The sequence below is a fragment of the Xiphias gladius genome, chromosome 21 (assembly GCF_016859285.1).
Source record: "Xiphias gladius isolate SHS-SW01 ecotype Sanya breed wild chromosome 21, ASM1685928v1, whole genome shotgun sequence".
NCBI classification, from domain to species: domain Eukaryota; kingdom Metazoa; phylum Chordata; class Actinopteri; order Istiophoriformes; family Xiphiidae; genus Xiphias; species Xiphias gladius.
Genome location: NC_053420.1, coordinates 30,977,721 through 30,987,765, shown reverse-complemented (window position 1 = coordinate 30,987,765; position 10,045 = coordinate 30,977,721). Strand labels below are relative to the sequence as shown.

Sequence of the window (10,045 nt, the reverse complement as noted above, 5' to 3'; positions counted from 1 at the left end):
CATTACTACAGCAGAACATTGGTTGGATCTCCAGAGAGCACAATGGCGAGACTCTTCACAGGTAAATACCATTCATTCACTCACTCATTCAGTTCAGTTCAAGCAAAGGCTTTATTGTTATATGCAGAAATGAACAAGTTATCAATTTAATGGAATTCTTTGTTTGCTGTCTCTCTATACTGATGCCATCAGCTATTGTATCTAACTAAAGTACACTAGAAACTAAGTAGTTCAATAGAATTTTTAGAAAATTAAATTAAATTACAAAAGAAGACAGATGTTATCTGAAGCAAATACAGACAGATTGAAACAAATATTTAGTGAGACAAATACATACAAAGACATATTCAGCCCTGGCTAAACCCAAATGCAGACACTGGACAGGCAGTGCCAAGGCAATGATGAAGAGATGGCGGCAATCTGGGGGCTTGGGGCTGAGATGAGGGGGGAGGTATCCAGGTGGAAGCTTGGCAGCCAGGATTCCGAGGCAGTGAGCTGGCTGTCATGCTGAAGACCAGGAGAACAGGTGTAAGACAAGGCTGGAAGACGGGCAAAGAAACGAACAGACCACTGATTCTCAAACCGTGGATGGACTGACTGTCGGAGCGCGGTTCTTCTAGTGGAGCGGAAGTAAACCCACTTTTCGTTGGCACAGCCGTAAAAACCACAGATGCCAAGTTTTTAACATATGTCATGACATGTACGACACGCTCCATTCTCCACCTCCTCTATCTTCATACCTAGATTTGAATAAGGAATAAAAAATCCATTTTGCATGGGAAGTAAACTGTACCTATATTGTCTAAAATGACCAGGTTACTTTATTGTCTTACTAGCCACAATTTTGTAGTTAGCTGTGCACACTAGGTGATTGTTGATTCCATATTGTCTTTTCTTGGACATGAAATGTATTTTATGTATACATCACCTGTATTACTGTACCAGTGTTTGTTCTTTCTTCATGTTTTCCCTCTATTTTCAGCACTGGGTGTTCTGTTCACTCTGCACGTGGGTAAGCATTTGCTTTGTATGACAAGTGTTTACTGCTCTTAGTCGAACTTTCAGACTCAAAGCAGGTAGAGTCAAAGTCTCACTGCTGCTATGCCTCCACCCTCCTTCAGCTTCATCCAATAAACTGGTGTGCCAAATGACCAACTGGGCCCAGTACAGGCCCGGCATTGCCAAATTCACCCCAGACAACATCGACCCCTTCCTGTGCACCCATGTCATCTACGCTCTGGCCACCATCAACAGCGCCAACCAGATCAGCCCTATCGAGTGGAATGATGAGCAGCAGTACGGGAAACTCAACAGCCTCAAGAATGTGTGAGTTTACAGTCTGCGCAGTCAGCTAGTCTAGACACCAACATTCGGCTGACATGGGTTCTTCGAGATTGAAGGCACCCTATATGTACACACAAATTAGAAAAGTGTCAAGTCGTCGAATTAAATTTGACCTATATTTATGTCCTATATTTGAAAGCATGGGGAAAGTTTCCAATTGATTATACATAAATGATTACACATTTTCAACGCCATTAATGCATTTTTATGCTTCAGCATAATTTTCAGTTCTGAAGCTGAGGTGGGAGGAACCATCACCTTGTCAGCTATGTCTTATAATGAATAGCAGGCTAGTAACAATTCCATAAAATATTCACATTCGCACCATCCACTTTCATTACCAAAGAGTTGTGTATTGTTGTTTTCCCACACTTAAGGCACTTGACATTGTGAGCATGAAACTTTCCCCTTGGCAGCCAAACAACTAAAAACACCATTTTAAAACTGTTCTGACTCTAACCTTACAGCAGCAACTGAGGATTTCTTCTGCTGCCAGCAAGCAGGGTTTGCAACACTTGCCCCAGATGACCCATCACCTCTATACGTTACTTCAATTCAAATTCAATTTTAAGTTAAAATTCATGGTCCAAATTATTTACTATCCACATTTCCAGCAGATGTTCATAACTATTCATTATTTAAATGTTCTGTAGGTACTGTGAAATAAATATAATACAAAGGCACTTCTCAGCTTAGGGGGCAGACTCTTCCCTGTCTGCAAGAACAAACACTTAAAGCTGATGGTGTTTCCAACAGGAGTGAGATTATTACTGAGCCCAGCACTTACTGACCTGGCTGGTGTAATAGGCTCACAGCTAGCAAGCATATCAGATATGAACCCTGGAGCAAGGTCATTTAAACCTTGTATACTGTGATGGAAGGACAGCAAAGACTCTTTAAGACTGCAGTTAAATAGTCATATCTCCTAATGGTTGTTTGGTAAATCCACAAAAGAGAATTAGAGTAATATGATCAGATGGTAATAAAGGTGAATACTTAAAAGAACTGGTTCTTCAGAATCTAAAATAACCTTTAGACATGTTTCCAGGAAAAGAACTTCTGTCCAGCATTTAACCAACAATGGTAACAGTAGCAAAGTTCATGTAGATATAATGTTCATGTACTGTATGTATGATAAAAGACTGTTCTCGCTTGTGGTTCCCCGATGGTGAAACAAGTTACCAAATGTTATCAGAGCAGCGGTGTCCTTCTCTAGCTTCAAGAAACTCTTGAAGACTGATCTCCTCTGAAAGCGCCTCCTCTCCTAACACCTCTAATTTGTCTTATTGAAGAGATTTAGTACTAAGTACTTCCTTCAAGGTCTCCTACTGTACTGAAGCTTTATTGTTGTCCCTCACTTGTAAGTGGCTTTGGATAAAACCTGACAAATGAGTCAATGTAAGTGTAAATGTAAGTATAAAGATGAATGAACTAAATAGTAATAGAGTAAGAATGGATGTAACTATGATATGTACAGAAAACCAATACTCAAAATATAGGCTGCTGGTGAATGCAGCTTTAACTTTTCAGTAATGTAACAATGATGTGCACAGTAGGGGCAGAATCAATAAATAGTAAGTACAGTAGCATGAGTCTAGCTATGTTATATACGGTACAAAAAACAAGCAAGTATGTAATATGTACAGTGTGAAAAGAAGTTAAATAATATGTGGAGGTAAGGTATGTCCGAATCAGAAACACACCCAAGTTTTCTTTATTTTGTTCACAGTTACCTCAAGGAATGTCTACATCAGAGAAGAGCCTTAACTATTGGCTTTGAGGTCATAGAACTATAGGAGGAGACTGTCTGTATTGTTAGGTGACCTCTGGCTGCCATAGTAATTATGATGGGAGCAAAGGAGGAAGTCAGGTGATGTAGTATAAAGAGGGACAAAGCCCATGTTAGGAGCAGGTTGGGGTGGATGGATATATTGACAAAACACAGGACTGTGACACGAGACCGCTGTTCATTTCCAGTGTTGTTTCTTTGATCCATGACTGTGCCACAACTTTAACCATGTGTTTACCATTGTAACCATGACCTTAAACCTAAACTCAAGGAAGTACTTATTCTCAACCCACACCTAACCATTTAGGTTTTGTGCCTAAGCCTAACCAAACTGTGACAGTTCCACAATATCAAGCCATGATGATTCTTACCATGATGACAAAGGTCCAGTACGTCTGCCACCGGTACACTCCTATGGGTCATATCTGAGGGTAGGGACAAGCAACCTATATGGTCGTTTAGGTTGGAGGACTTGTTGATAGGAAGACCTCATTACTATCACTATTTAACAGGGATAGATCAGCCAACAATAATTATATATTTCCTAGGCCAATAAGTTGACTACAACAGAAAGTGAGACATACCGTAATTATGTCATCAGCATTAGTTTGACCAGAAACTTTGTGATGTTAAATGATCTCACTCTCTGCTTCTAGCAATCCTGCACTGAAGACTCTGCTTTCAGTCGGTGGCGCAGTCAATGGAATGAGCCCGTAAGTTTAAATACTAAGCTAGTCTCCCACACATATCGTGAATGTACTTGAACACTTATTTAGCTCAGAGGTCTGAAACCTTCCTCCTTCCTTCCTTGCTGCGTTACCAGAATGGTTTCCACAGCTTTTGTTTTCTCCATCCCACCAGATTCATCACCATGGTCACCAGGCCTGAGAGTCGTGCAGCCTTCATCAGGTCGGCCATCAGCTTCCTGCGCACCCATAACTTTGATGGGCTAAACTTAGCCTGGGAATATCCAGGACACAATGGCAGCCCAAAGGAGGACAAGGAGAGGTTCACCCTGCTGGTCATGGTTAGAATGGCCCCCATTTTACAATAATAGTTTTTGAAAATTAGACCTTCATTTAAATTCAGGAGTGTTTCAATAGGTATCATGCATGTCAATTTGCCAAAAGCTAGTGATTATATGATTTTGAATTGCTATATGATATGAAATGCTGTAAAAATCGGTGCAGGTTACGTGTAGCCCATTTATCTCTGTGTTTCTATCTTCTATTATATTTCTATCCACAAAAGGGGGGGCCTGCAAAAAAGCTTTGGGTTCCACTGTAGTAGGAGAAAGACAAAAAATCAGTTGTGGAGTATCTGAGGTGTTTTGTTCATTGTGCCTACAGGAGCTGTCCAAGGCCTTTGAGGATGATGCCAGAGACAACAGGAGGACTCAGCTGATGCTGTCGGCCAACGTTGCTGCATTCCGTTCCAACATCGACACAGCCTACGAAGTCAGCAAGATTTCCCCGTAAGTTTGATTTCAATGGACTCATCCAAAAGTAAAGTATCAAAAAAGGTATAGTTTTGGTATCAGTAGTAAATCACAGGCATTGTTTTGCTACTGATAATTCAAAATAAACTAGCTCTACTTACTGTGTGTGACAGATATCTGTATCAGTATCTTGCTCAAAGACATCTGGATAGGAAATATGACCAGAATTGAACATGAGACCAGTATTCACTGAAAGGGTAGACTTTTGAGATATCGCTGGACTCAACCAATATGCCTATTATTGTTTAGCATTATAAGAATTGTACCTTTACTGTTAAACCAAATTGTTTGCTTGTACTATATACCATGTCCTTCAACACTGTTGACCTAAAAAGAAAACCTTTCAAAATTGACAGTCACTTTGACTTCATCAATGTCATGACCTATGACTTCCATGGATACTGGGAGGCAGCTACTGGACACAACAGCCCACTGTACCGCAGCTCTTTGGACTCCGGCTCACACATTCACCATAATATTGTAAGACGCACACAAACTACATACACTCTTTGGCATTAGTCTATGTGTTAGTTTGACGGTGTATTTATTGTCAAATTGTCCAAAATGCAGTCTAAAAACCTATATTTCACAACTTAGGGTTGATTAGTTTTCAGAAACCTTTTTACATCTAAGGCTGCTTACATTAACTGATTTTTGACCACTGAGGAGGAAGAGGTCTCACAAAACTAATGACAATGAGTGTTGATATAATATGGAAAGTCATGCTTCTATTCAGCATTTGAATGTATGTCAAATATTCACTCCCCTCTGAGCTCTGGTTTAGTCACCACCAACCTCTGGGAAAAACACCTGCTGCTATAAATAATGAGCTAAATGCTACAGAAGTGGCTGTTGATTCACACTTGAATGGATAGCACTAGCAAACCTTTTACATTACAGTGAATCATCCAATTCAAAGCTAATATAAAAATATTGAATCGTTTTATACTGTACTATTTATATCCTTTGTCTTTTTATGTTAGAACTCTTCAGTATCCCACTGGCTGGCTCTTGGAGCACCAGCTGAGAAGCTGCTGTTGGGTTTCCCCACCTACGGACGAACCTTCCGTCTTAGCAGCGTTGCTACTGGCCTGGGAGCACCAGCTAACGGCCCTGCAGATGCCGGGCCATACACTCGCACTGCTGGCTTCTGGGCCTTCTATGAGGTACTGTACATTCATATTTACTCAGCGGAGTTTTTGCCAAAAATTCAACAATTCCTGAGTAATTGCTTCTACATCTGTGTTCACTGATGTTAAAAATTAGGGTGTAAATCTCACCCATTACTGGGCCAGTAAAGCCACATTGGTGCATGCCTGCAATCAAGGAAACACCCTCAATTCAAAACCCTAAAAGTATTGTAGTTACTGCTTCTGGCATCTCTGCTTCTTCTCTGTCCCTAAAATACTGAAGTACTGTCACCCCTGCCTGTCCTTTATATTTAAACATTTCTGCAGTTAAATTACACTATCTCAGCATGACTTTCGGTCATCTGCATTTGATCAGTTATCCATGAGAATAAGAAAAATAAACCCCTGAACGACTAAATGATCCAAAATTATAAATTACAAATAAGGGTGAACTTTTCCTTTAAATGATTATGTCAGTAAAGTTGCTATACTTAGAGTAACTCCATCCCAAGTCCTGTGTAGTCTGATCTAACTCTTTATGTTTCTGTGCACCCAGATCTGTGTCTTCACCTCCAGTGCTACTGTTGAATGGATCGTTGAACAGGAGGTTCCATATGCCACCTATGGCAGTTCTTGGGTTGGTTATGATGACCTTCGTAGCTATGTTTCCAAGGTAACTAAGAACTCCATTACTACGTGCAGTTATAGTAATGTCATTAGGCAACAATTCTCACTCTTGTAACCTGTGATCAAATGTTCTTGCCTTTAAGATCTTAGGTGATTTCGGAGAATAAATAAAAACAGGCACTCTAACAAGAGTAGTTTTAGGTCTATTTCATCGGTCTGTAACTGCTGCTATTCTGCTCATCTTTGGTACTGATGTGGTCATCCTTCAGGTCCAGTGGATGACTGCCAACAACCTGGGAGGTGCTCATGTGTGGACTCTGGACATGGATGACTTTGGTGGATCCTTCTGCTCAGCTGGGGCATATCCTCTCATCAACCACCTCAGAATGTCCATGGGTAAATACTGTACCTCAGCTAACTCTGAAAGCTACTCTCTCACTGTGATGCCTTTTGCTTTTGGTTTCTTGATTTGCTTTCCGTATCAATTGATCAGAAGCAATCTCAGACACCTTAAAACGATCTTTCATAAATTGCTCATTTAAAAAAGGTGTTGTGTTTCATCATTTCAAGCTGCAAAAAAAAGGCTTAAAGATTCTCGTAATTTTTGGGGACCTTTTTCTGAATTTCGGTGCAATGTATAATCAAGTGCTGGTTTAGCCTCTGTTTCTTCTGTTGATGAAATTTATTTGCCCACACCTGACTCTGCAGGCTTCCCCCCAAAGCCCACCACCACCCAGGCCCCCACCACTACAAGGGACCCCATTGTCAACTTCTGCCATGGCCGCCCTGACGGCCTGTATGAGAACTCAGCTGATAAGACCACCTACTTCCAGTGCTTCCAGGAAATCACCTACCTGAACCATTGCCAGCCCGGCCTCATCTATTGGGATAACTGCAAGTGCTGCAATTGGCCGTGAGCCACAGCAACATGAACTACAACACAAGCACCAGAGTCTATGAATGTATAAGACCGTGAATTATGTTTCAATAAAATCTTTTCACTGTGTCAGCTTTCACTTATTAAGATCATGGTGCTGGATTACAACAGGAACAAAACATAAACCAATGATAGAATTGCTGTCTCTTTTCAACATTCTTCTTTGCTGTTGACTCATCTGCTTTGCAAAACAAAATAAACAGAACCTTATCATTACATGACCTGATGAAAAATGTGCCTAAATAATAATAAAGGGGATATTTTCTCTACATTTTATATATATTTTGAACTTTTAATTGCCTGATTAAATACAAGTTATACTTCCCTAAATTCATTCCTAATTCAAGTAAAGGTTACTGGTGCCTTTCCATTGTTTGTGTCAACTCCACAATAAAACCCTGACCTGTATTATCATCCTGAAGGGAGCATAGTGTTAGTCCAGGCAGAGCACTGAAGCTCTGCACTTCCATCAGCTGATTGGCACCAGTTCATGGGGGGCAGTCACTGGCTAATTCACCAGCTGTGTGGCTGACTGGTAATGTCCATTCATATTCATGCGGTTGTGTGGCACAGACATTATAATCTGAGACTTCTCATTATGGCTCCATTTAACTTTGTAATTTCAAGTGACTCCTACCTGCATAATATCCAGATGCAATTTAATTTATTTTCATCGACACTTCTTTTACTCTTACATATCTGTATCTCCATTAGCCAGATCAACTATAACCCATTTATGAACTGCGAGAAAGACCAAAGGTTATTGTCTTTTTATGGGCAGTCACTCACACTGCTCCTTCACCCATACATATCAATCATTGGTTGAATTGATTAGGGATCTAATAAATGCTACAACAGTGCACCTTCTGTATGATCTTTATTTACGTGTGGAAATTGCTGGAGTTGCTTTTGTCCCCCATTTTTAATTTCAGTGTCATTTTAGCTGACATTATTACAGAGAACAGACAGGACAGACTCTGAAGCTACTTCCACAGAGTTCATGTTCATGTTTTTGTTTATTAGGGAGGAAAGTAAAATAATGTTTTGACATGTGAAAGACACATATTCTTGTGAGATTATCGACTTATGTTTTACATATAACACCTTACCTTCAAGTGGAATTGCAATAAATTTCATATCATCTGATTAAGTAGTTTTGTTTTTGTTTGATTGCTGCCAATAGTTATCTTCGCTCTTTATTCTTTCTTTCTTAAAGGTGGAGTAACTGATTCTAATCCAATACACTTTTTGTCAGATTCAGTGAATATCTCCTTAAAGTGTGTTTGCAATCAATTCTTTGTGTGTGCTGAAAAAAAAATCTGTTCTTCCTACACTGCCCTGGCAGCCGTTGGGAGACAAAGTGGCTCAGGACAAGCCACTATTTGAGCCAATAAGCAACAGGGGGTGCTCATGATCATGCACAGGACAGGGGAAAGAATAAGGGGGGAGATGGGGGAAAGGAGGGTTTTGGGAGTGAGAGACGATAAATCTGGAACATGCTAACGGACACTGAGGGAAGGGATTACCAAGGGAAGGAGGAGCAGTCTACCCTTCTGTCACAGCCAGACCTTGTAGAGTTTTGAATGGGATTGATTGGGACTGCAGATGAGAGACCTGCGGCGACATAAAGTCGAAGGCATGAAAGGAACATCTACCGGCGGTGGTGGTATACATGATGATATACTCCACAACATAATTGCATTGTCAGGACTGAGATGACCAAGGAACAGACAAAGTGGAGAAGGTCAGAAGAAAACAGGGCCATGTAAAAACCTAGTCTATGGCTGGACCGCCCTTTATCTGTCTGCTTCTCTCCTACTCTCTGTGTTCACATATACAGTAATTTAATGCAGCTGAATTCCCAATAAAGCTGTTCTCATCTGCATGTTTTCTGTTTCTGTTGTCAGACAACAGATGAAGTCTGAATTAGTAACTGACACGCAGCCCTTTAAGACGACTAATTAACCCAGCACTCACTTCCAAGACATTTCCAGGCTGCTGCTCTGCTCTGCTGCTAAAATCCTGATTTTATAACCGCGTCATCGTCATAAGTTAAAGACAACAGATGTGGTGTGATTTCGGCCTATATTTACCTGTAAAATGGTCACTAAGAGAGAAAGTTAGAAGCTCATTCATACTGTGTCAGCTGCTGTGCACACCTCTTTATGCGTGTCATTCAATTGAATGAGAAGAAGTCGTGTCTGTGGAGCGACAGCCCAACCTCGTGTTCATGGGGCAAATATTGGCAACTCTTCTACGGAAAGTAGCTATTGTTTGTCCAGAAAGTCTCTAGATTTGTATCCTGGTGCTTTTGTAAAGAAAAGTCGCTAAAAGGGTATGAAAAGTTGGTAAATATAGTCACAAGGCGCTAATTCGGCAACATTGCCTGTAATCGTCTCCTGCTGATGCAATAGAAACCGCCTTTGCCAATTCCTTTTGACTCAACAACAGCCAATGGGGAAACAACACTTCGCCAGCCTACCAATGTTATAAAGCAGCACTCAGTCATGCGGCATTCGGCTGACCACTGGTCTAACTTTCTCGTGGACTCAGTCACTCTGTCAGTCAGTCATGGACATTGGCGTTTATAGGGCTGGCCCGAATGTTGTGGTCTGGCCAAAAATTGAAAAGAAGGGCTATGATCGGGCAAGGATGAAGAGCCGTATAAACACTGGTGAGGCTTTCCAACGCTGGCAGCTAATTTGTCAGGCAGCAATCAC

General features: G+C 40.9%; 1 protein-coding gene across 1 annotated transcript; it reads left to right on the top strand.

Annotated features, from left to right (window-relative positions):
* Positions 1–7,322, top strand: chia.1 (chitinase, acidic.1). Its single transcript, XM_040115451.1, has 11 exons — positions 1–61; positions 983–1,012; positions 1,122–1,326; positions 3,790–3,846; positions 3,995–4,160; positions 4,483–4,607; positions 4,988–5,111; positions 5,615–5,797; positions 6,318–6,434; positions 6,658–6,784; positions 7,097–7,322. Exons 1-11 carry the CDS (start codon positions 43–45, stop codon positions 7,303–7,305), a joined length of 1,362 nt encoding a protein of 453 aa, XP_039971385.1. The 5' UTR covers positions 1–42; the 3' UTR covers positions 7,306–7,322.
* The last annotated feature ends 2,723 nt before the right edge of the window (positions 7,323–10,045 follow it).